This window comes from Podarcis pityusensis (genome assembly GCF_964106645.2).
Source record: "Podarcis pityusensis genome assembly, chromosome: 9".
In the NCBI taxonomy this organism is placed as follows: domain Eukaryota; kingdom Metazoa; phylum Chordata; class Lepidosauria; order Squamata; family Lacertidae; genus Podarcis; species Podarcis pityusensis.
In genome coordinates, this window is record NC_138034.1 from 53,483,193 (window position 1) to 53,506,305 (window position 23,113).

The following is a 23,113-nucleotide window of genomic DNA, read 5'->3' on the forward strand; positions in this document are numbered from 1 at the left end:
TATTCCAGAAAATCTATCCCAGTGGCCTCCCATGTCAGTTACTGCAGTTAAGAATTTTCTCCTCCAGCTAAATAATAAATAAAGGTATAAATTTCATGCCTCCAGAATTTTTGAAATTTAATATTAGCTGATGGGCTTTTCTATTGGCAGTTGTATTTACTTTTATTGATTCAACAGGTATAGTATCTGATGCTTGGATTGTATTGTTGTAATTCCCCCCACATTTAAGAAAAGGTTCTAAAGTTGGTCCAGCAAGTTCTCATCCTGATAGTTTGTAAAGCACCTTCATAATAAACTGACTGGTTAAAAGAGAAATCTGTTTTGGCAGATGAACAAGAAGGGCTTAGACAATCTATAGATCCACTGCTTATTGTTGTTGGTTTCAAAATATCTAACTGACAAATATATATTAAAAAATACAGAAGTGCATTGATTCAGCAGTTTGATTCAGTTCCTCACATGAGTCTCTGGAAAAAGTTTGCCTAATCAATCATGGATTAAAAAAAAGCTTCTTCTTTTTTACAATTAAAGGTTTTTATAATAATACCTGGTTGAAACTATAGTGTTCTGTGCCAGTTGCACAGGCAGAAGTTCATGTGCTAACAGGATGACTTCACTGGATGCAATCCATAATCTGCTCATTGTTTGTACTTAGTGCATAAATTGCTAGGCAGGTTGAAGCAAATAAATACTTAGTGTGACCTCCTATAGCAGCAAACCACTGGAGTGGGGTAGGGACTGGTTTCTAACTTTATGCTTTGGTAATTTGTGCATCTTACCTATAAGGAAGAATTCTTTACTTGGGGAAAGATCTTTTGCCCACTTACCATTTGTACGAAGAAAAGTTGCACTGGTGTCTTTATGAATTTATTAATTATTATTATTATTATTATTTAAAAAATTGGTTCTAATATGCAGAAAATTAGTCGTCTTAGTCAGCCCATTTCTCCCTCCCTCTTACCATACAACAATAAAGTAGTATTACAGCACCCAAATAGCTTTTACAGTATTTGCAGGCAGCAATATATTAAACAATAGCTTTAAATAAATAAATACAGTTGTGAAAAGGATTTTTAAAAAGTAACCAGAGACAACATGACCTGGTCATAATTGTGGTTTGCGTGTCTGGCCCTGCAGCTAGAATACCTGTCCAGGTCTTCATAGGCTGAAACTCAACCCTTTCTTTAATGAGAACTGAAGACACTTAACCCTCCGGATGATCTCAGTTACATTGTGCCATAAGGCTTGTAAGCCCTCTGTGTTTTATTGGGGAATACTTGTCTTGACCTTGTCCGTGATGTTGAGGAGGGAAGGCAAAAGAGTTTCTGAAACTGAAATAGCCACCCTGTGCTTGACAGATGAGAAGAGCTCCTGTTGTCTCCGCTGGGAACGTGCAAGAGCACAGAAATCTCGCACCTGTGCAAACTATTATCTGAGTAGGTGGACAGTAACTAGTACAGTAGGTTAGAGACTGGCAGCTGATCATGCTGGTATTAGCTGGGAGGGGCGAGGTCTGGATGCCTTGGAGCACTTTTGTCTGCTGCCATCATGTTTTGTGTTTGAGCTTCAGGTTCTCTGTTCCATGCCTGCAATAAATTCAACAGGAGGGGGGAGGGGGGTTGTGTAATCTTGAGAGCCATATTGACTCAGTGTATGTGGCATGGTATGTTCCTTCAGATCAGCGGCACAGCAATGGGCACCCGCATGGCCCCACAGTATGCCAACATCTTCATGGCAGATTTAGAACAACGTTTCCTAAACTCCTACCCACTCAAACCTCTCTTGTATCTACGATACATTGACGATATTTTTATCATCTGGACACATGGTCAACAGACCCTGGACACCTTTCACCAGAAATTTAATGATTTTCACCCCACAATCAACCTTACAATGAATCAATCTATGCAAGAAATACATTTTTTGGACACTACTATAAAAATACAGGATGGGCGCATGGACACCACCTTATACCGTAAACCAACTGACCGACAAACATATCTACATGCCTCTAGCTACCATCCCAAACATACCAAACAGTCCATTGTATATAGCCAGGCACTACGTTACAGCCGCATCTGTTCCAATTCTACAGACAGAGACTCTCACCTAAGAGATCTACAGCAAACCCTTTCAGAACTAAAATACCCAGCAGACGAAGTTAGACAACAGATCAACAGAGCCAGACTTATACCCAGAGAGAACTTGCTGCAAGACAGACCCAAAAAAGAAAATAACAGAACACCTCTAGTCATCACATACAGCTCCCAAGTTAAAACTGTACAACGCATCATCAGAGATCTACAACCTCTCCTGGACAATGACAGTTCTCTTTCTCAAGCTCTGGGAGGAAGACCTTTCATTGCCTACAGACAGCCACCCAATCTTAAACAACTCCTAACCCACAATAATACTACAACCAGACTTAACACGGACACTGGCACCAGAGCCTGCAATAAACCCAGATGCCAACTTTGCTGCCACATACACCCGGACAACACCATTACTGGCCCCAACAACATCACACATACCATCTCGGGACTATTCAATTGCTCATCATCTAACATTGTGTATGGCATCAAATGCCAACAGTGTCCTTCAGCTCTCTATATTGGACAAACAGGCCAAACCTTACGCCAAAGAATAAATGGACATAAATCTGACATCAAGAATCACAAAACAGAGAAACCAGTAGGAGAACACTTTAATCTCCCAGGACATTCTATACAAGATCTCAAAGTAGCTGTTTTACTACAAAGGAATTTCAGAAATAGACTGGAAAGAGAAGCTGCTGAATTGCAACTCATTACCAAACTTAAAACCATGGAGAAACCTGGTTTGAACAAAGACATTGGATTCTTATCCCATTATACATGACTAAGCCATTTCTCACCTTCTCGCCCCTTGCCTTTTCCTGTAAGACCCATTACAGTCGTTAAGAGTCGTCAGCAGGCTCATCCCAGCTATCTGCCTATCTCCCATTCCCACCACCCTTCTGAGTAATACCCCTCCCCACCTTCTCACTATATAGAAGGATCTGGCAACTTCTGTTTCAGTGTATCTGAAGAAGTGTGCTTGCACACGAAAGCTCATACCAAGAACTAACTTAGTTGGTCTTAAAGGTGCTACTGGAAGGATTTTTTTTATTTTGCTCTTAATTGTGACTTTAAGCTGGAGAGTTGCACTTTGTAGTACAGAGGCCATTTCAGGAATCCACTGAGTCATTCTTTCAAAGTTTGAAGTCTGGGAAGAAATGAACACTCGAAGAGAAGAAAATACCATTTTGGTTCACAAAAGGTATGTTCACCATTATTATTTTTTAGGATGTAGGCAGGGGCTACAGAAGTTGTAGACAGAGGGCTTCCTTTTATGTATCAGATTCATATATTCAAAGGCAGGAGGGAAACCTCAGCAACACACATCATAAGCACATGCTGTGCGACTAGAATAGATAACGGCTCATAATTAGGTGCCAGGGCACACTTTTTGTAGAGTACATTGACTCTCATGTGGAATTGTGAGAACTTAGTCCTGAGATTGAGCATCCAGATTTAAGGCACTTGAAATAGTCTCATTAATCACCTGCTGGTGCTGCAATAGAAAATCAGCAGTAAGCAGTGATTGCAAGTTACAGAAGTGATGAGACCTTTTGGTGGCAAGTACTTGCCATTTCACATGTAATGAGAACAACAAAACAATTTTACGTAATCAATAGGTAGTGCTGAAAGCATAAGTAATAATCTTATTTGATATTTCTCTGCTGCATTGAACTGTGGTTGAGAACACTCTCTCAACATTTTTTTTTTTGAAAAGCTTGCTTTCCCTTTTTTGTGGAATTAAGAGACTTAAGACGAAGTTAATGGGAACACAAAACTATTGGAGAAGAAGAGGAGAATGGATCCCTCCGTCATATCACTAAGTCACAGGAGGCTGCTGTATCAAATACTTGAGGGCAAGAAGATAATACTCAGCTACCTTCTGTTCTTTGTGGACTACTCCATTCTGATTCAGATCACACTCCAGAGATGACATCATATTCCCAGTGTAAGGCCTTAGATGGCATCCCCAAACTCGGCCCTTCAGATGTTTTGGGACTACAGTTCCCATCATCCCTGACCATTGGTCCTGTTAGCTAGGGGTGATGGGAGTTGTAATCCCAAAGCATCTGGAGGGCCGAGTTTGGAGATGCCTGCCTTAGATGCACCAGAACATTGCTCACAAAACTTTTTCTACGCTAATTCCCAGGTCACCACTGCTCCTTTCCAAGGTTTTAAATTAAATATTAGTGATGCTAGCACAAATACTAGTCCTAGGAGATGGATTGAAGGCACATGATTGCAGCAACCTTGCTAGAGCTGAGTAGGCTTGGGTCTTACCCATGCCAGGATTGGAGACCAGCTGGAAAGCCTTTGTATGCTGTCTTGAGTTCCACTGCAGAAGAATGGCAGAACGTATATAAATGAAATAAATCCATAAGAGACCCTCAGTCCTCATTAGCTTTTCCCACATATCCTGCTGCATGCTGTTACCCATCTTCTCTCTCCCTGTTCCTGGGACCAGCTGTATTTTTTGACCATCTCTCTCTTTGCCTTTAGTACCTCTTCCCCAACTTTTCTGTCCAGAAAATGCAGCCCTTGCATGGAGAAATACACATACATCACATGCCACAAAGAATCTGTGCACCTGTAACTCTACAACATTGAGTGGAGGTCAGTGTTGGAGGTCGAATTTGTCACTATGATCCTCTGACCTCTGCCATGAAGGATGATAAGAGCATGGGCAGAGCATCTGTGTGGGCTGGGCAATGTTGTAGTGGAGTGCCTGGCTTACACACTGTTTGAAAGAAGGGCAAAAGAAGAAAGACCACAGTGGGGACAGCAGAAGCAGATGAATGGGGTTCAACATGTGGAAAAGTGAATAAGACTATGACTGTCCAACCTCCATATGTTGAACTGAGTTGATGTGCATACAACTTAGATATGAATGCAGTCTGCTTGATCAAGGCCTTGGATTTTTCATGGTTCCTGGTTATGAACCAACTGTATAAGGGAGTTCTGTTTCCACTTGCCAGTCAACATATGGACACCAAGAACAGGGCGATCAGGCAAGCTCATACTTCTCCTTTACATGTTGATCCCACATGGTTTTTGAAGGTGTGAAAAGGGCTCTTGTCAGTGGCGGATGGTGAAAAACCTGCTGACATAATTAAAAATACATCTGAAAAAGGGAAAATGTATTTTTATAGACATTATCTAATGCTAAAAGCACTTACGCAACTAGCTCTGTTTTTCTGTAAAAGTTAGTCTATGTTTTTGTTCTGAAACAGATTAGTGTAAAGAAAGAGCTTCGTTATTCTTTTTTTTAAAAAAAAATCTCAAAGGAGGATGAGGATTTATTTAAGTTAGATGTAGTTGGAAGCCTAAATCAGGAGCATTAATGGCAATGAGTATATCTAGAGTGGCAACGAGAAGTTCTGTTGAAGATATTAAGTATGCAATTATGGAGTAAAGGTATATGAAAGAGCAGCTGTGGAAGAATCCTGGGCTTCTTTCAGCAGCAATGTTCCAAGAACAACCAAGGTCTAAGTGTTCCTCTCCCACATCTTTCCCATCCATTCCTGATATTTCTTCAGTGGGCAATGCATAAATCTCTGTATGATGCTCTATCAAAATACCCTGTATTCATTATGCTAAAGCTCTCGGGAGTATAGACTCCGCCTGTGAAGGTTATGAATGGGTTTCTTACATTTACTTCTTTTGTCTAGGCATCTATCCTCATCCTAAAGCACTTAATCACTGTACAGCTTTCAACGCAGCTGATTATTATATACTTGGCGAAATCCCTCATGTATTTTTACAAGTTGCCTGGTTCCGTTCTAAGATGGCTTCATTCATAAAACACCTGACCATACAACAGATGTATCAATAGGTGGCTATTGTTCTCGGGGGGGTGGGGGTGGAGATAATGAATGACATTCTGTAGGCTTCTGATCTACCCCTGTTTAATATTTATATGTAGACTTTGTCAAATTATTCATAGTCAAGAGATGTTGTCTGTTGTTAGTCTACAGTTATGGCAGCTAGATTGAGTAAAGATGAAATATTATCTTCCTTCACTGGCAGGCAGATTGGCAGAAACAAATATTACAAAGTTTTCATACTTCCTTTAAAATGACTTTTTGCTTTATTCCTTGGCACTAATGCATTACACAGATATATTTGATAGCTGAATGTAAGCTTTAAATTGTGTTGCGAACTTCGGAATAACCTCTCTTTTACTTACAGTGCAGTAGTGCTTTCTAATACAGAAAATTTTAGAAGCTCTGAAAAGTCTTCTTTTCAGTGGGTCCCTTAAGGGATATGGTTATTGGCAAATGCCCAGTTATACCTGTCCAATCCTAGCCTTGGGCTTAATATGCTTTTTGTTCAAACTGTATTTTGATAGTTAAGAGTCAGGTAGAATAATTATTGTAGTGTTTCTTTGCCCAAGTGGTATATGTCTGTGTAAATAAAGAGATATATTTAACAAAGTTGCTGGTTAGGCTACCAGGAAAGGGTGAAGAGAGTCATTCTCACTCCCTAGAGTCCATTGAGGAAGAATGGCATATGAATGTAATCAAATTATAACAGATACTTGAATATATGATACAATCAACCTTCTCAGAGCCCACTTCCATGAGAATTTTGTGTAAGTTCCTTTTGGTAAAAGGACACATAATATATTCAAGGTCAGGTGCAAATTTAAGTTGAAAATCCAAAATAATTCAGAGGATATCAGCCAAATCCTGGTTCAAATTGTGCTTAAAATGCAGGAAGCAGAATGTGCAAAGACGATTCTATTTTGGGATATTTTGTGAGTCCAGTTTGATGTACCAGTTGTGTTCAATTTTCCTTTGTATTTGGCTCCTTTAGTGGAATTATTGCTAAGAATGATCATATATAAAATGCTATGATCAGTTGACTCCTTTTAATGAAATTGTTGTAATATCACAAGAGTGACCTGGAAGAAAGCAAAAGAATACAAGGTACACCTGGGAAAAGGCAGTAACAGAGTAGATTAAGTTCTCAGTGTGGATACAGGTGACTGTCAAAAGATGCTGCCCTGAATGCAGGTGGAAGGCTTTTTTTTTTAACAATGACATTAAGAATAAGGTGGTTTTAAAAAGAAGAAAAAGAAGAGCCAGACCATAGATGGTTTTTTGACACAGTCTGAATCACTTCATGTATTCGAATTCTAACCAATTGAATAGATAGAACATGAAATACTATTCTACTATTGCAGCCTTCTCTTTTACATCAAATGGGGCAGGGGGAATTCTTCCTCTCATCTGGCTATTGCATAGTTATTGGCTTTATTTATCACAGAAAAGGTTGAATTGTTTGATTTTTATTCACTGGTGTAGTACCAATCCCAAATAGTTCCCCCACCTTTTCTGAATGAGGACTATAACAAAAAGTCACTCAGTTTTGTTTTTAAGGCTTTGACATACTCCTGTCTGTCTTGGTTATTTGTTCCTTGCAAACAAATGTGCAACTTGGTTCGTGGCTGTTATGCAACAAGAGGATTAATGAATGTATGAATACCACTGATGTTTATTTTTTATTTTTTTTAACTCACTTCTGCAGCTGTCACTAAGCTCCTCTTCAAATGATATATTTATTATGATAGATATGGGAGGGGGATACTTGTACAAAACTTTGAAAGCAATATGCCTGGCTTGGGTTGGCTTTGGTAGAGAGTCTTATGCTTAAATGGATGGCTTGCCTGTGTGGGTTTGTCTGAGATTATTGTAGTGCCAGTGTGCCTGACTTACTAAGTGCCGCCTTTAATCTTAAAGTATTGGGTTTCACTGTCACTGAAATGAGAAACCGCAAAGTTCAGTGGCCATTTTAAATTGTCACCGTCATCACAAAAGTCTTGTCAGTCTTGGCTTAAAAATAAAGCCAGAATATCAAGTTTACTGTAAGAAGAGACACATCAGCTTTACAAAGTAATGGACATTAGCTGGACATTAGTTATTAGATACAGCAAATAAATAAATGTGCTGTTTTAAGTTAGTAAGGAAGAGTGATATTAAAATAATTAATTAAGGGACACTACATATATTCTTGTTTGTAGCTGTTGCATTTGAACAAAACAATACAAATACAGCCTTTGGATACCAAAGACCATTCACCAAGAATGTACCGACCAGCACAGAAATAATATATATTTATGTGTGCATTTATTTATTTACATAAAAACATTTGTACCGCGCCTTTCAGCCCATAAAGACATTTCAAGGAGGCTTACAATCATAGCAGATATTATTACAACAACAACAATTTATTTATACCCCGCCCATCTGGCTGAGTTTCCCCAGCCACTCTGGGTGGCTTGCAATCAAGTGTTAAAACAATACAGCATTAAATATTAAAAACTTCCCTAAACAGGGCTGCCTTAAAATTACAACAATACACAGCAGAGAGAGTTGAAAACAAAAGCAGATAAAAACCTAGCCACACATCAGAGATAAAGTGACATCAAGCTAAATACTTGGCAAAATGTCTTGTGGCTCTGTTGAAAGCCACAGGAGCCAATCAGGTCTCTCTAGCAAGAGTTCCATGACAAGAAGTCAACATTCCATATCTGAGCCAACTGAGTCTCAGATGGCAACAAGACATGGAGTAGGCCAGCCTCATTAAGATTTGCTTTTACTGACCTGCGTTTTTAAGCTATGGATGATACAGCAGAGTACTGTATGAAGACAGACTCTGTATATGTGGGCAACCAGAGATGGAAGACATCTTGCACCATTTACTATATTGTCCACTACACATTGGACCCAAGACACAATTTCTCACCCTGCTGTCCATACAGGAAAGATGTCTCTCGCTGAGAAGGTACTATGGCTTCTTAGCAATGTAAACATTCTAGTGACTCTTAAAAAGTCGCCCTTTTTGCTTTGGCAGCCAAAAAGATCAGAAAGAAGACCCTGGACAATATAGCAGTGAACTGTAAGGGAGATGCAGAGATCTGAATAGAGACTATTATTTGTGGCGCAGCATCCCTTTTGCTTGTATTTATTTTTGATTCAGATTTGTCATGTCCAACAGCTAGTGCAATAAAGTTATTTGGAATGGATTGGACTGGACATGAAGTAAGTCATCAGGTGATGACCACAATAGGCAAGCAGGCTCATGCAGGAGAAAGCATAAGCATATAAGAAGTGCTTCATGGATCAGGCCAGTGGCCCATCTAATTCAGCATCCTGTTCTCACAGTGGCCACCCAGATGCTTTTGGGAAACCAGCAAGCAGGACTCAAGCACAAGAACACTCTTGTGGTTTCCAGAAACAGGTATTCAGAAGCCTTTTTGCATCTGACAAAGAGTTTTCGATTTTTTCAAACTGTGTAGGTGTACTTTGAATCATTTGTAAAGAAGACTATTATTAACTGATTTTTTCCCCAGAGGAAAATGCTTTGTAAGTTTCTCAACCAAAGATGTCGAGAAACTCAAGCAAAGTCACAGAGAAAATCAAAGCAGAGGTAGAAATGCCTCTAACCTCTTTCCTCTGGTGTTGATAAAGAGATCTATGTGCTGAAGCAGGCTTCCATTCTTGAGCCACTTCCTGCATTTGTAAGCATGGGATGTTGTTTTCTTGCCCATAGGAATGTGCATCTGCATTCTGCCACAGCTAGTCATGCATCATACCATGCTGAAAAGCTACTCATGCATAATACCATTATTAGTTTATGTTCCTTTCCAGTTATCCTAGCTGGAATATATATATATTACCATTTTACTGCCCATTCACTTAGTTTGGACAGCTCCTTTTGAGGCCCTTCACAATCACATTTTGTCTTAACCACTCTGAGCAAGTTGGCATCATCAACAAATTTGGCTACCTCATTGCTCACCCCTAACTAATTTATGAACAAGTTTAAAAACACAAAAATCCTTGGGGGGACTTCACTTTCTCCAACCTCCCACTGGGAGAACTGTCCATTTATTTCTACTCTCTACTTCCTGCTTCTTAACCAGTTACAAAAGGACTTCTTTTCTTTTTCCATGACTTCCAAGTTAATTTCTTGAGTCTTACTAAGCTTAAGTCTTTCATGAGGAACTTTATGAAAAGCCTTTTGAAAGTCTAAGTACACAATGTCAATATCTTAAGGACTGACATGGAGTATGGAGCAAGCTTGTTTTCCCTTGCTTTGGAGAGTAGGACTTGAACCAATGAATACAAATTACAAGAAAGAGATTCTGCCTAACATTGGGAAGAACTTTCTGACAGTAAGAGCTGTTTGACAGTGGAATGGTCTCCCTCGGGAGGTTGTGGACTCTCCTTCATTGGAGGCTTTTAAGCAGAGCTTGGATGGTCATCCGTCATGGATGCTTTAGTTGAGATTCCTGCATTGCAAGGGATTGGACTAGATGACCCTTGAGGTCCCTTCCAGTTCTACAATTCTATGATTCTGTGACCTGGAACCTTCTGACATAAAAGTACTTGTGTTTAGAACTGTACCCTTAGAAAGGACACAAAAGAATATATTTTAATATAATATTAATATTATCCTTTAAATTCCTCTGGGAAATTTGCCTTTAAATTCCTTATGATCAGTGCAACTCAATTAAGGGGGTTTGTGAAAATGCAGGTGTGATTGTTTGTGTTGTCTTTTTACAGCATGTTTTTGTGTCTTGATAAGGAAAACATTTGCTATGACAAAGTAGTAATGCATTGGAATGGCAAACTGAAACTACAAGAAGGCTTTCATTCCATGCTAGTATAGAATGACTCTGCCTGCTTATTTCAGCTGTCCTTCAGTCATGTCTATCAAGTAAGTGACAGCAGCTATTTCTGTGTTTGCCAAGCTGAATATATGAGGTTCCTCTATTCTGTGCTAGCTAAAACAAAATGTAACATCTCCACTTTAAAAGATTTTCTCTGCCCCCCCCAACAGTAGGACTTGTATGGGTTGTCATGAATTCTGCTCATATTGATCCAGAGCAGATTCCAACGTATAGTCAGCAGAATAAAATAAACTTAAACACATTGCAGGTTTCTCAAAAAAAAACAAAAAAAAAACACAAAAAAACACACGACCAGAGGCAATTAATATTTCATCCAACAGAGCTTTACAATGTACATTAGGATTGGCACTGTCCATAAGAAAGCCAGTTGCAGCAGACTTAACTTAAACGTACAATAATTTATAACAGACTAAAACCTTAACACCAAGCATACTACATACAGAACACCACACCAGAAGGAAAGAGAGGTAAAAAGTGAAACTCGGGCTCCTTATGGCCTGTTATTATAGGACGCAATGACCTTGAGTGAAAGAGGTAACAGAACTAGTTCAAACCAGCTGTTTCTCTGAAGGAATAACCCAAACATCAGGAACCTTCTGCATGTTTCTAGGCAGAATATAAACTTGCTTGTCAACTAGAAACTTCCAGCTTGCACCAGCTTGCATCACACAGAGAAGCTTCTAGAACCCTCTTGAATCAATTAGAATAGGAAAGATCTTTACATATCAGATCAATACTTTCTGTACCAAGAAATGCAAACTGACAAGGTTTTTTTTAATAATAATAATAATAATAATATAATAATAATAAAATAATAATAATAATAATAACAACAACAGAGTTGCAGGATGCTAGCATGAGATATATTTCCAATTATGAATTCTAGTGATGGTCTTGGCTCCCAATGAATTCACTTGGATAACAAGTGGAGGTATTTTATTTTTAAACTGAAATCATTGCATTTAATTTTCAACCCCCAAAGTCACAGTGGTAGTAGCTATGGTACAAGCATGATAGGGAGATCAAATCTTTTTTCTGTGCATAGTTGCACTATTACTCCCAAGCCAGGAACTATTCTCAGGGGTCTGGTAATGTTTACCTCTTCAATGGAGTGACCATTATGAACTAGCACATATCCAAACCTGAGCAGTTGCCCCTGTAAAAACATTTCCCAAGAGCAACCAAGGTCCTTCTCACTGGCATATTACTAGCGCACCAGAGTCAAGAGAAACAAGATAAAACCAGAAGCCATGCTTCTTTCTTTCCCTGGCTAAGGCACTAATGCTGCAGTAGTCCATGCCAGGTCTATGCCTGGACTGGGGTTTGGGAAGAAAAAGGGAGTGTCCTTATTCCCAGTTGCTGAAGAACAATAACTCAAATAACATTTTCCCTGCAAAGCTTTTATTGCAAATGTTTTAGGTTGGTGCAATACATATGCAAAGTGCTGGTCTGGTCTTAGGTGCAGCAGGCCATGCACATAGTTAATCCAAGGCACAGTTATACAAAGGCAGGTGATCTAACTTAATCAAAGCTTAGACATTGGTCTGACACTTGAAACATTCCTTGCTATCCTGTATAAAGGAATGGACTGGGCTCAGCTTAGTGCATCTACACCTTAGCTAGCAACCCGGCACTCCGCCTTGAAAGTGGGATCGGCTGCATATTCTCACATCTCCTGTGGTTTCTCCAGGACTGAGGTAATGGAAGGGGTGTCTCTGTCCCCTCTGCAGAAGCAAGGTTAGACCCAGCATCTGATAACTCTAGTATGGATGGCACAAGAGGCACTGTGAAGTAGTCAGAGATAGGCTCCAGCAGCTGTGAAGAAGAGGGAGGTGGGGCTCACAGCACCTGCTGTGGGTTCAGGTGAGGTGAGAGAAAAGGCTGAGGGAAAGGCTGCACCCCACTTGACCCCTGCTTAGAATCCTTACTATCAGGCTCCCCTGTGTCTGGAAGAACCCTCACCCTATCCCACTGGAGCCCTCCCCATTACTCTCCAACAAGCTCTCCATCTGTATGGTCGTGTCCTGGCCAACCCATGACAGGGAGTTTGAGAGATGAGTGGTTACAAACACGTTCTTGCACAGCTCAGATTTTAATCTGAGCCAAAGAAGAATTCAGGGACCTTGTAACAGTCATCTTTTCTTTTGAAGTGAATATTAGGGGCCCCCAAAGTCTGTATTTGGACCAGAGGCCAGTGAGTTTTGCAAGATGACAAGTAAATTCCATGATCTGTACGAGATACCAACCGCTTCCTTGATTTCATATTTTATTTTTGTTGAAAGCCATCAAAACCCTATTCTATTAGTGATAGGGGAGCGTCATGTCTGGGTGGACTCTTAGTGCATATAATTAGACTGGCTTGTCATTATACTGTAATCAGTAGCTTGGTTGAAAAAGTATACATATATTTTAAAAATATAGATTTTACCTTTATCTGCTTTATTTTGCTGGTTATATTTAAAGCTGAGATTTAACAGATCCTGTAACTTGTTCAGACAGTTCATGATAGCAAGGGATTGAAATATAAACCAACACAGTTTCTGGAATTAAATTGATTAATGCTATCCTCAACAACAACTTGTTTAAAATACCTCTCTAGAGAAGCAGGAAAATAGCACCAGATCTTGCTGTTCTACTTAAAATATTGAATGCTTTATGAGTAGCCATCAAGTTGAACTACTGTACACTGTTTTTTCTGTGTATTATTTGGTTTCATTAATCTTCATGACACCAGTTTGTTCCACCGAGAAGTCACATTTCTTTCTCAGAGGCTTTAAAACTGAAAGTGACATTTAAAACAAGAGGTTGTTTCTAAAGTGCTTTGTGTTGGTAAGGTATTACTTGGCACAGAATTTACTGCTTGTACTTAAACATTAATTAATTGTTTTGAGATTAATTGACTTTTATATTGGACCAGGAATTGCAATACATGTGGTACTGTACACGGGGATCCCTATTCTGCATGTAGAAAGGAAGGCATGGAATTCTGCTGCAGGATCCTTTCCCAAGCTAATAGCTAGAACTTATGGATAGGGAGAAAACAAACAAATGCCTTTTCTATGCCAGAGATTCTGCAGAATGCTGTACTTGAGTATCCTGCACAAGCTGGCCCAAAATTCAGCATTTCCCTTTGCTTCTCCTGGAAATGCATTGCTGCCTTAAAAGGGAGAGGAAATAGGGCTTTATACATTATCCCTTGATGCTCAGACACAAATGCAGTTTACCAGCTCTTCTCCTTTTGCTTGGTGGAGTAATACTAACAACTGCCAATCTATCCTACAACCACATTTTTTATATTATTAGTGATGGCATGTTAATTAAATGTTTAGGGATTAATTTATGAAAACAAGTTTTCATCAACTGTATTGTCTCAGAAGACTGTCCAGCAGGATACAGGCAAGCAAGTCTAAAGGAGACCGGGAACTGCCACCTTTCTTTCTCTTCAATGTATCTGGAATGGTGCTACATTATGACTTGGTGTTCTTCAAGCATTATATTATGGGATGGCATGGCAGCTGAGATGAGCTTAGGGCTACTGTTCCTAGCTACATCAAGCAGCCAGGAAAATATATATTACAAAAGGAAGAAAATGTTTAAGATGCTGCCCATCTTTACTGGTAATCTGAAACCACCCTCAATATGTTACAACTTTTGCTTAGGACTTGAAACATTTGAGGTTTTTCCCTCCAACATTTGTCTATTCCAACACACAGCCACATCCAGAATGTGCAGAAAAATCCAGTCAGCCCTGCAGATGTCCCTAGACTGCAACTTCCATCATCCTTGATAATTGGCCACTCTGACTAGGGCTGGTGGGAGTTGGGAGTCGAACAACATTATGGAGGGCTACAGGTTCCTCATCGCTGCTTTATTTCAAAGGTTAAAACATAATGCCTGTCAGTATTTCAAATCTAACCCTATTTTTGATGACAGTTTGTCTGAGGAATTATCAGAATTTCAGAGGCTCTGCTTCTGGTCCCTTTACTGTTTGAAATGTGCAGTGCAGGTAACTGGGAGAGGCCTTAATAATGGCATCGTGGCTCTGGATTTCATGTAAGGCAACAAGCAAAGACTGTTTTATTGCAGGTGTTCTGAGTTACTCTGTTTTGACTAAGTTGTTGAGCTTTTTTTATTGCAAAATCTCAAAAGAATTATGATGTTTTTGAGCTATCTTTCTGGAATTAGCCAAAAAACGGCACTTCTGACATGGGTTGCCATATGTGTTCGGATTTTTCAGGGTATTTTTGCGATTTCCGCCCAAACACAGTGCGCGAGAGCTGAATCCTGGCTGTGTCCAGGAAATTCCGGACATATGGCAACCCTAGTTTTGACTAACCACTGCTGCAAGCAAGACTTTTTTCATTGTTACTAGTGTGTTATACATGTGCTGAACACTTCTGTTGTTATTTAAACCACTGAGGCATTCATAGTTTTGCTGTTATTGTTTAAGGCTGCAATCCATTACACACCTGCCTGGGAATGAGCATGGCATACCTCCCAGTAAACATGCATAGCACTAGATGTGCTAAGCAAGGCAAGCTGTACAATGACATGAAATAAATAGTGCCAATGAATTCTGTGGCATTTCTGCTGAGGATGGGACAAGGAAGATTATTTTTCTGGAAACACCATTAGGAGGCATTGGTGGTTGAATCGTGATGTCACTGATCCCATGCTGGGTGTCATGTTGACTTCATGCATGTACTAACCCACTTTAATTGCACTCCTCAATTACAAATCGGGAACTGTTTGCTTTTCAGGTCCTCCTGGTAAACGAGGCAAGCGAGGAAGAAGAGGAGAGATTGGTATGTTTCAGATTTAAAAGTAATGCTTCTGGTGTGTGTGTTTTCACCTGGTTCATTTTGTGAAGGCATGCTTGCTGATACTGTTTCATATACGAAAAGCAATTTTTATAGTATTTTTCCCCAAAGAGACTTAAAAAATATAAAAACAGTAACACATGTATTAAAACAAAACAAGTGTAAACAAATACATAACACAGATATAGCAAACTTATTTTTAATTTTTTCTATACAAAGGGTTTAACCATTGTTTGTTGCAACAAGCTAACTTCAAACCATAGTTTATGAAGCTGGCTTCTTTCAACAACCTATATCTACAGTTTAGGCTTCAGATGATATTAAACTGCACTTACTTCTAAAATGGAAATCAAAGCTTTCAACAGCTTACTGACAACCATACCACAAGAGGACAAGCGTGTGAGCCCTAGGCAGCTCATCCTCATAAATCAAATGAAACCACTGTGATTTGGCATAGCATTTCAGTAGTCCTTGGAGCCTTTAAATGTCATAAACACATGACATTATTAACAAATGAAACTAATTTGCTTTCTGTTAGAAAAAGACCTTGTAAGTTTAAAATTCTCTTTAGGATCATTTAACAACAACGAGAAATTACTTTAGTTAACTACACAATAAAATCACATTGTTAAAAATGAAAGTCTGACTATATTTAAAGCAAACTTCAAGGACAGCTGTTGCTATTATGTGCCCCCTTTGCAACATACTTGAGTCGGAAGAAAAAGGGAAGCATAAAAGCTAATGAAAAGTCATTGATTTGATGGCTACAGCTGCTCCTCTTAATAAGCCTGAAAGAAATATTAGATGTGATTTGCAGACCTCTGATAATGTTCTCTAGAACATTTGTAGAAAAAGCTTTTGAGTGTAAATAATTGGAAAATGTGCTAATATTGCTTCATAAAGTGTGACATTTTTAATGGGGAACATTTTATAAGTAGGCCTTGAAAGGAGTTGATTATAAAAGAAAGTTTGCCTGTCTTAGGAAAAGTAGAAGGAGTAACTGTAGATTCAAGCAATTCTGCCTTGGTGCTGAGGTTAAATCCAAGAGGGGAAAGGGAGGGAGTTCCTATGAGTCAGACTACAAGGGTTGCAGAACTGTATGTTTAAGAAAAAATCTGTAGACAGAGATGTACTTGTGAACACAAAGTATTTTGTACATGAGATGGCTTGGCACTTGCAGCAAAATAATAATCTTTAATGCTGGGTGAGATGAATGAAAATGCCACTACTTTCATAAAAAAAAATCTATATGGACACTCTATATGAATACCTTTCAAGTTTTCATAAACTTACATACATTTGTCTTTCTTTCCTTGTCTTTTCTTTTCGTAGGACCTCCTGTAAGTACAACTGATATACTATTGGATCATCTATGGTTCTCATGAATGAGTCAGAAAGTGCTTTTGAAAACTGGTAAAAATGATGAACATGTTAAATGTACCAACTATCATCCTAAATACATTCTCAGTTATTAACATGTTTTAAACATCAAATGGTTTTTCAATATTATTTTTTATCTTGTTTTGGGTTTTGTCTTTTACATTTTGAAGCAGAACAGTATACATGAACGCTGGAAGCTGGTTATTATTACTACTATTTGTTTGTATACTACATTTCAGCCAAAAAAGCCCCCAATGCAGTGAACAGCACATTACAACAAAATATACAGCAGAGTACAGTAAAAAGCCATAAATCAATAAGCAAGCAAAACAATATAAAACTGCTAAGTCACAACACAGAATGGCAAGAAGAAAGCCTTTCCAAACTAGTGGCTGAAAAGAGGCTGTTACCAACCCAACATCCTACACACTTAGAGGCTAGAAGCCTGAACAGACAATGGGGGGAAGCTCATTCCATCTAAAAGAATGTTCTTACCACCAACCCCATTCTAGCAATTCAGCGTTAGAATGTTTTAGAACAGAACAGAAAGTAATATGCTGACTTTTTTCTGGTGGCGTCTCTTTCTGGCTTCCCTTCCTGTATTCGAACCCCTCCCCAATGCACCTCACATGTGGCCGAAGGGCTTTGAGATACATCCAATTTAATCTGTGATTAAAAGGAGAGATCAGAGAAACCAAATCACACTTTGCCAACAGCCCTGGAAATTCACTTTTATGGCAGAGAAATGAGCAGCAGCAACAGTGGCAAGAAGAGGAACAAAGTCCATCTTGTCTATTGGTATCCCATTCTTCATATGTAACAGGCCACACATATATACTATTAAGAGTGAACAAGCCTTACACGAGACCAGTGGTTCAAGTTTGGAATATGACTAGTCATATCTAAGTAAAATCAGGTTGTTTTGCAGTCAGTAGATCATGTGAAGATTGTTATTATTTTCTTACGACAGTTAATAGTAATGAGAATTGCTTGGTTATAACTGGAGCTTCTGTTTGTCAGAATTTACCCCAATAGCATTTTTGTATGATTAAGAAAGGGGAGGGGCCCTCCACTGTTGTTGAGTTGCAACTCCCATCATACTTTAACACTAGCCATGCTGGCTAAAGCGGATGGGGGTTGCAATCCAGCAATATCTCAAGAGCCATTGGTTCCCCTTCCTCTGGATGAAGAGTACCATGAATCTGGGAACCTCCTGCTCCATCTCCTAGATCCTTCCTTCTCAACATACAACACTTGTTCAGTGGCCTTTTCACTAATTCATATCCTTATTTAAAGCTGAGGGATTTCGGTTCAAGCTCTGCCCTGCAGAGGGAAGAGCAGAGATAGGTAGATTTGTGCACAGCAAAATTACAGCAAATGTGGCAGAAGCTTCCTTCAAGCCACCAGAGCCCATTCATTGGAAAAATCAGTTCACCATATGGAAACATTTGGGTACTGTTGCAATACAACGATAGTAGCAAACATGAATAGCAACTGTGGCATATTGGGTCCTAGATTTGTTTATCCCCAAAATAGTTTCAGGTTATCTTTTTTCCTCCTGTTCCCACATTATAGACAAAGGACACATTAATCACTGGTTCTTTGTTCTTTGTTCATGATGTGTAACTAAAGTGTGTGTTTGACTTACTGGGTTTTCTGCCATCTGCAAAGCACGTGCTGCAACCTAAATCCAGTGAAGGAGAACACATGTATTAGGGTTACCAGACATCCCCAGTACCCGGGGACAGTCCCTGGATTTGCAAATCTGTCCCCAGACAAATTCCGTCCCTGGAATGTCCCCAGGGACATTTATGAAACATAAATGTGCAGAGTTTTTTTAAAAAAACTGGGCAACAGCCGCCCGCCTGTGACTCCCGAGCTTCCCCTGATCAGTCAAAACAAAGGAGGAAGGGGGCAGGAGATTGGGGGAAGCTTGGGAGTCATGGGTGGGTGGCGCACTGTTGCCGAGTTTTTAAAAATCTCTGCGCATTTATGTTTCACAGCGTGCGAAAGAAGGGCTTTGCATGTGTGCTTGGGCCCAGGGTCTTTTACCTCACCATCCCCACTACTGACTCCCTGTTGCTATTCAGCTTTTTTTAAAAAAAAAGTGTCCCTGGATTCATTAAAAAAAGTCTGGTAACCATAACATATATGGACTTTGGTTGACCCCACCTCCTGGTCCATGCTGCAGTCCTATTTAGCTGAACCTGGGCTACCACAGGTGCTTTGCATATGTATGTGAAACCACCAAGGTGTTTGGTAATAGTCTTGAAGATAGCATCTTGATGGAGAGAGATAAGCTTTCTTTGCTTCTTTCACATTTCCTGTTTATAAAATAAGGCTCTCTGTTTTAAGTTCACTTATTTGAGAGAAAGCCCCTTTGAAATTCAGTGGGACTTTCTTCTAACATGACACAAATTCTTAAATAGGGATTTTTAATTGAATGATATAAAGTTTTTTTCAATTATAAAAGTAAGTGAAGTATTGGATTTTCATGTGTTGTTATGCTGCCTATTCACAACCTTGGATTTTTCAATGGGATTAAAAAATCTGTGTGTTTTTATACATTCAGAAATATAAACACTGCTTTTCCGCCTTCCCTGGGAGACTACATGCTCGGAGGGAAGGCAGAAGCAAGGGAACCCAGGCCAGGGAATACACATTTGATCAGCTGGTATGAGAAAATTCTGTCAGTTTTCATTTTATATAGTGTACATTGTACACCAACCTGGGTGCCTTAGCAGAAAGGCATTGCATAAATCCAGTAAATAAACAAATAAAACATCATGCTTTAGGAATGTGATTATAGCTACTAAACAAAACAACAAAACAGATAACTGATTTTAGCACATAAAGTAAATCACAAATGAATTTGTCTCTTTTTGCTTTTGAAATTTGCACCTCTTTAAATATATGAGTAGTGTTCCTGAATACCATAAACACTTTTAAGCGATCTTGAGTATAGAAAGAGCAATTTGATATACTGTGCTACCTCGGTTTTCGAATGTCTCCATTGATGAACGTTTTGGAACTCGAACGCCGTAAACGCAGAAGTAAATGCTTTGGTTTTTGAACACGCCTCAGAAGTCAAACAGGAAATGCAGCTTCCGCTAAGTGCAAAACCCTGATGCGTATCTGTCGGCTATTGAGTTTTGGTTTTTGAACGTTTCAGAACTCGAACAGTCTTCCAGAATGGATTACATTCGAAAACCGAGGTACCACTGTACTTTAGGTGCAACTGAAATCCTTCAATCAGTCCATTGCATGCATGAATCCCACTGAAACCAGTGTTACTTACTCGTGAGCAACTCAGCTGTAATCCTATGCACACTGTAAGCCCCCTTAGATTCAGTGGGATTTAGTTCTAAGTAAGCATGCATATTCTGCTACCCTTGACTGAAAAAACAAATACTGAATTTAAAACGGCATTTTTGTTCCTATAAATGCACTTTTCAGGGCAAGAGAATATAAATAATTGTAAAAAGAGACAGCAGTGATACAAAGTTACATTTCCTGTTAATGTACAAAGCAGGTGTGTAGCCTCACATATCATTTTATGTATTCCTAATGAGTATCATTCCATTTCATTTCATTCAACCAGGGTCAACCAGGGCGAAATGGCTACCCGGTAACTGTCCTACTGTATATTAATGGAATGCATGTATCACTTTCAAACCATTATTTTCTTAACTATATTTGTGCTTTTCTATGGCTGAATAAGGAAATTTAACCTTCCCTGGTGTATTCTGCTGAATTCAGAATGAGACATTTTCTATATTTCTCTTAGCAAATCTTTACATAGGATCTAGCAAGTAAGACTAATTCCATGATATATACATGGAAGACAATATAGCAATTGTTTGAATTTCCGTTTATTGAAGTTTCACATTCTAGAATGGCGACATCATTTTTTAAACCATAATTTAAAACATTACTTAAAGTACATCCATCTTGTATATTAGTTTTCTTCATTCAAATGCTATTTGTTTGGATACTAAATCTACAGTTCTACAGTTGCAAAAAAAAAGTGACTTAATTTTACACATCTCCAGTAAAGATAATTCCAGTGGTATTTGAAAATTCATAAAATCTCTTAGAACAGCAGTTTTTTTAGCAGCATATATAACCCACTTCTGTACCATTTGCATGTTTACAACTTTATCTGAGAAATTTAAATATATGAAATAATGCATCCATCATAATTAAGACTGTTAAGGAACTACTAACCAAATATATACTTTTGTGTATGTAACATGTCCCTTTTTGACAGAAGACATACACAAAAAGATGGCTTACCATAATTTTCACGGGGGCAGTAGTTGCGGCCCGGCGTCACTGCTGGGGAGTCAAGGTTGCAGTGCTGGAGGTCTTGCATGGTCAGCTGACATCAGCTGTGGTCTTGGCCATTGGCAGGGGAGGGGAAGCAAATGCTAGTGGGGTTGCCCACCAATAAATTTAAAATGTAAACTGCCCAGTCATTGGCCATCGTGGTATGTGATGTCCCTCTTGTGGACCTAATAGTGCCTATTCTAGGTTGAGTCCACTTATGGGGCATAAAAGATGACTGCACTGCTGGCTCATGGCACAGTCCTAAGCGGTTGTCCCACCCACCCACTGTATATCTGGTGTCTCTGTCCACTGGTAAGTGGGCAGTGCTTTTATTTGCCTTTGCTGTAGAATTGTTTAGTCACCATACTTGGGCCCAGGAAGGAATTTGTCTTCAGACAAATTGCGCCTGTATGTAGGTATTTTTTGACATGATTTCATGATTCTAAAAAGTGAAAAACAGGAAGCTGCCTTATAATGAGATAGAGCACTAGTTCAGTGCTATCTGTAGGTCTGATGAAAGTTTCATGGGCATCGTCAAGCCTGTTTAATTGGGATTCATTTCAGTTATTTGGGCCTAAAAAAGAGAGAACAAGATGCTTGTAGTTATTCATGTAATCTCAACCTTTGCCCGTTGTGGCTTATAAAAGCTAGTTGGTGGGTATTGACTAGGTTGGTTCGGGGAATGAAAACTGTTTTCTTATAGGAAGGGGATTGTGCTAGCTGCTCTTAAAGAGGCATTGATATCTCTCTCCTCATGAGGCTCTCCTTGGACTCAGTAGTGTGACATATACCAAAGTGCTTGAGAGAGAGATGAATGGCCAGCTTTGGATGTGCCTTATCTAGATTCATTTCAATCTGATTTAAGGCTTAGTTTTGGCACTGAAATAACTTTGCTTGTATTAGAGGAATGGGGGTATGATCCTGCTAACTCTCATTGATCTCTCAGAGTTTTTGATACCCCAACCATAGTGTTTTTCTGAACTAGCTTTGTGGGTTAGAAATAGAAGGCACTGAGTTACGATGGTTCTGCACCATCCTGCCTGGCTGGTTCTGGAAAGTAGCAACTGGGGGGCTTCTGTTTTGCTCCTTAACGCTTGTGCTGTGGGCTCACCATTATGTTAATGGCACCCAGTTCGGTCTTTCCTTTCCATTGGATGTTTATGAAGCACAAAGGTAAAGGGACCCCTGACCATTAGGCCGACTCTGGGGTTGCGGCACTCATCTCGCTTTATTGGCCGAGGGAGCCAGCGTACAGCTTCCGGGTCATGTGGCCAGCATGACTAAGCCACTTCTGGGGAACCAGAGCAGCGCACGGAAACGCTGTTTACCTTCCCGCCAGAGCGGTACCTATTTATCTACTTGCAATTTTACGTGCTTTTGAACTGCTAGGTTGGCAGGAGCAGGGACCGAGCAACGGGAGCTCACCCTGTCGCGGGGATTCAAACCACCGACCTTCTGATCGGCAAGTCCTAGGCTCTGTGGTTTAACCCGCAGCGCCACCCGCGTCCCTTACTTATGAAGCACTACAGGTGCTTAATCCATGCCTGGAGGCAGTAATGGGCTGGATGAGGGCCAATAAACTAAAGTTGAATCCTGACAAGATAGAGGTGCTGTAGACTGATAGTTCCTGGTGCCAGGAATTAGGGGAATGACTTAATTTGGATGGAGTTGCACTTCCACTGAGAGATCAGTTGCCTAGTCAGACTTAGAGTTAGGCACTCCTAGCATAATGAAATAAAGATAGATACTATGAAAAGCTGGATGCCTGGCAATTGTTGCTTGGTCTTTCT

The 23,113-nt window shown here is 39.6% G+C and overlaps 1 protein-coding gene across 1 annotated transcript in view; it reads left to right on the forward strand.

The window, feature by feature from the left end:
* COL25A1 (collagen type XXV alpha 1 chain) overlaps positions 1-23,113 on the forward strand; it is a 315,978-nt gene that overhangs the window by 126,638 nt on the left and 166,227 nt on the right. The window contains exons 3-5 of the mRNA XM_081020440.1: positions 15,555-15,599; positions 16,947-16,954; positions 20,596-20,622. Of these exons, the coding sequence (XP_080876566.1) occupies positions 15,555-15,599; positions 16,947-16,954; positions 20,596-20,622 (80 nt within the window). The remainder of the gene's footprint in view (positions 1-15,554; positions 15,600-16,946; positions 16,955-20,595; positions 20,623-23,113) is intronic.